The 3,410-nt window shown below is 24.1% G+C and overlaps 1 protein-coding gene across 1 annotated transcript; it reads right to left on the bottom strand.

Annotated features, from left to right (window-relative positions):
* Positions 1-1,157: 1,157 nt before the first annotated feature.
* EHI_187400 (uncharacterized protein) lies at positions 1,158-2,030 on the bottom strand (the record flags this gene model as incomplete). Its single annotated transcript, XM_646650.1, has 1 exon — positions 1,158-2,030. One exon carries the CDS (start codon positions 2,028-2,030, stop codon positions 1,158-1,160), a length of 873 nt encoding a protein of 290 aa, XP_651742.1.
* Between the last annotated feature and the right edge of the window lie 1,380 nt (positions 2,031-3,410).

Genomic DNA, 3,410 nt, shown 5'->3' with positions numbered 1-3,410 from the left:
CTCATTTTTATTGTACAAATAATACTACTCTAACTGAAACTGCTTTAATTCAATTTATTTATCGATCCCCTCGTCTTAGAGTATTATTTTTAAGTGGTACAACAGCAGTAACTAATAGAGTAATATTAGCTGTAAGAGATTCATGTTTAAATTTATCTCATTTTGATATTAGTGGTTGTGAAAATATTACTCCTGAATCTGGTGTTATTCTCTCTGGAATCCGTTCATTACAATATCTTGATATCTCTTTTACTCCTTTTACTCCAAATCAAATTCAATTCATTATTAATGCTTTACCTAGAATTACTAGTTTTTCTATGCAAGGCATTACTTATAGTGCTCCTCAATTATTTTCTCAAGAAGCCCAATGGATGAATGTAATGAGACTTAATTTCTCTCAATGTAGTGATGCTTTATTATCAAATATTTCTGATTTTTGTCCTTTATTAACTACTGTAGAATTACGTATGTGTGTTAATGTGACTGATTCTGGTATTCAAATGTTACTTAATAAATGTACAAAATTATTAAATATTGTTCTTACTGGTACTTCAGTCTCTCAACAAGTTATTCGTTTTCTTTCTTCTAAAGGTGTTTCTATTTTATAATTAAAACTATGTCTTTATTATTCTTTGTAAATATAATTTTGGTTTATTTTTTTTATTTTTAAAAAGAAATAAGTATTACATACCTCAAATTTCTCTATAAATAATTAGCCAAGTTTGTCATTCAAAAAAGTATTGTAGAAATGAAAACAAAATAACTTTTTACCATCTGAGAATATTTGTTTTAGGAATAATATTTTATTATAATTGTAACTTACAAATAAATGATTAATAAAAAAAACTGTCATTTATAAATAGAATAAAAACCTCAGAGAGGGTAAGCAAATTTTTATGAAATATTCCACTGAACTTTTTGGTTTGATTACAATGGTTACCCCTGTTTTAGTGTTTTAATAATAACAACATTTATTTTTTTTAAATTGACAAAAATAGCAAATGAACAAAACAAAGATTGTGTATTGTTGTAAACGTCTGTTTTTTTTATTGAATAAAAAAACAAAACAGAAATTTAACTGTGTTAATGATTAAATTTTTAAAGCTTTTATTTAACACATTCATTAAGAAGTATACTCATTTAGTAGTTTCTTATTGTTAGTTATAGGATATTCCTTGTAGTCCAATAATACTTAAATTATTTTGAGGGGGGTAGTAGTATTGACCGTATAGTTGAATAGGGTTGGAAAGAATAATGCAATGACACCAATTTCTGTTACATTGAAGATGGGTTGGGTTGTATATTTGTTGTGGAGGATAAACGTTTTGTAAACCAAAAGTAGATATATTTTTTTCATAGCCACTAGGTGAATTATTGACAGATTCAAGTTCATTAATATTTGTATCTTCATTTTCTTCATAATCAGGGGAAATAAAATTTTCATAAAATTCGTGGGGAAGAGTACTTTGAGATATTGTAATAGATTTTTCTTTTGGTTTTTTAAGAAGAAGCTGGAGAACCTTTTGCATCCAATTTCCAAAATAACATCTAATATCATTTCTTTCATAAGTTCTTCCATTAAACCCAATTTCATAAATGACAAGATTTCTTTCTTTTTCTTTCTTTTTATATGAAGGTTTGCCATATCTATATTTCATTTTAATACCTTCTTTTTCACTTTTATCATGGCACCATTGTGTTAATTTGTTCATTATTATATCATGAACAATTTTCCTCTCAGTTCTTGCTTTATCCCGTTTCTTAAGTTTTCCTTTTTCACAGAGTTGGTTTACATAAGAATGTACCTCTTGAAAAATATCTGCAGCCTTATAACACTGATCTTCTACTTCAACAAAACTAATATCAAGTTGGTTTCTCTTATCAATTTTACGTTTTCTTCTTGGACATAAAATCTCAACCTTTCCACCCTTTAAAATAACATATTTTATTAATAACCCCCACTGTCCAAAAATATATTCTTCATGGATGTTCTTTTTTTCTATGGACTTTGCATGATCAGCTCTGATCATGTTTTATTCTTCTTTGTTATTTTATTAGTTCTATTATTCCTTTATATTTGGCTATGTATAAAATTATTCAAAATATCAAGAAAAAAAGAAGATCTTAAAATTAAAAGTAAGAAAAATTAATTTCATTATTATTTCTTATGAGGTATTAAAATGATAAATAAATTATTATTTTTATTATTTGGGTATGTCGTAATAAAAGATGAAAATGAGTAATAAAATGGAGTTAAAGAAAATTGTGCGACACATAATCTTTTTATTAATCAATAACAACTCAATTCATGTTTTGCTTGTATTTGCACAATGTCTACACCATTTTTATGACATATAGTAAAAATTTAAAGGTATTAAATTTTTTTTAAACTAATAGTATAACAGTAACTGATAAGAATAAAACTTTAATTGTTCTTTATTACTAAAAAGAGTTCGATACGAGGTAAGGATGAGGATTAGTAATATTACAGTAATATATAAGTATTAATAGAAAAATATTATTTGTTCTAACAAACATTATGTGAATACAACGATGTTATGATAAAATGATTAATAAAATGAAAAATTTGTTAATAATATTTTGAAAAGATTCACATTAAACATTAAATTTACACTATTAACTTAACATATTCTATAAAAATACAATATTATTTGTTAAATAGAGATAATGCAAACAAATCATTAATTGTACGACACAATTATTATAGTCTATGTGTTATTTGTTTGTATATTAACAATAAAAAAGAATAAAAGAGAGTTTATCTTTCTATTTCATTTTTTATTTAGTTAAATATTTGTAGATGAAAATGATTGATAACCAAATAAAAGGTGATTAATATTCAATAAAATAATTGAAGAATGAACGGTTCTGTTTAGAGTTAGTATTTAGATATATTTTAATATATCTAACAAATGGATTTTCTTATTATTGGTAATGTATATTATTATCTCATTTATTGTTTTGTTCTAAATGTTTAGAATATAATAACTTTTATTATTTTTGTTTAATTAATTTTTGGATAAAGTTCAAGTTTTATGAACATATTGCTGTGGTGTGGAGAATGTTGAAATAGGTTTAAGAATAACAAAGAAATAAAGTAAATAGTTGATATTGAATTTTTATAGCATGTCATTTATATAACCATCTCTTATCTGTAAGAAAAGTGCAAGAAAGTTTATAAGTTTATATTTGTATGAGCCAAGAAAAGTAAAACGGTAAAAATTCAAGTAATTCTTATATTCAATTATATTTAGTCATTCTTGTTTAAATTGAACAATATCATTGAGTGTAAGTGTAATATCATGAAATTGAAAAAAAAAGATATTGCTGATAAAGTTTAAGCGTATATTTCTTATTTTAATAATAGTCAATAACCTAAAAATGAATTA

Source organism: Entamoeba histolytica, genomic scaffold, assembly GCF_000208925.1.
Source record: "Entamoeba histolytica HM-1:IMSS scf_1104750519127 genomic scaffold, whole genome shotgun sequence".
NCBI lineage: Eukaryota > Evosea > Mastigamoebida > Endamoebidae > Entamoeba > Entamoeba histolytica.
The sequence above is the reverse complement of the archived record's forward strand: the minus strand, read 5'-3'. Positions and strand labels throughout refer to the sequence as shown.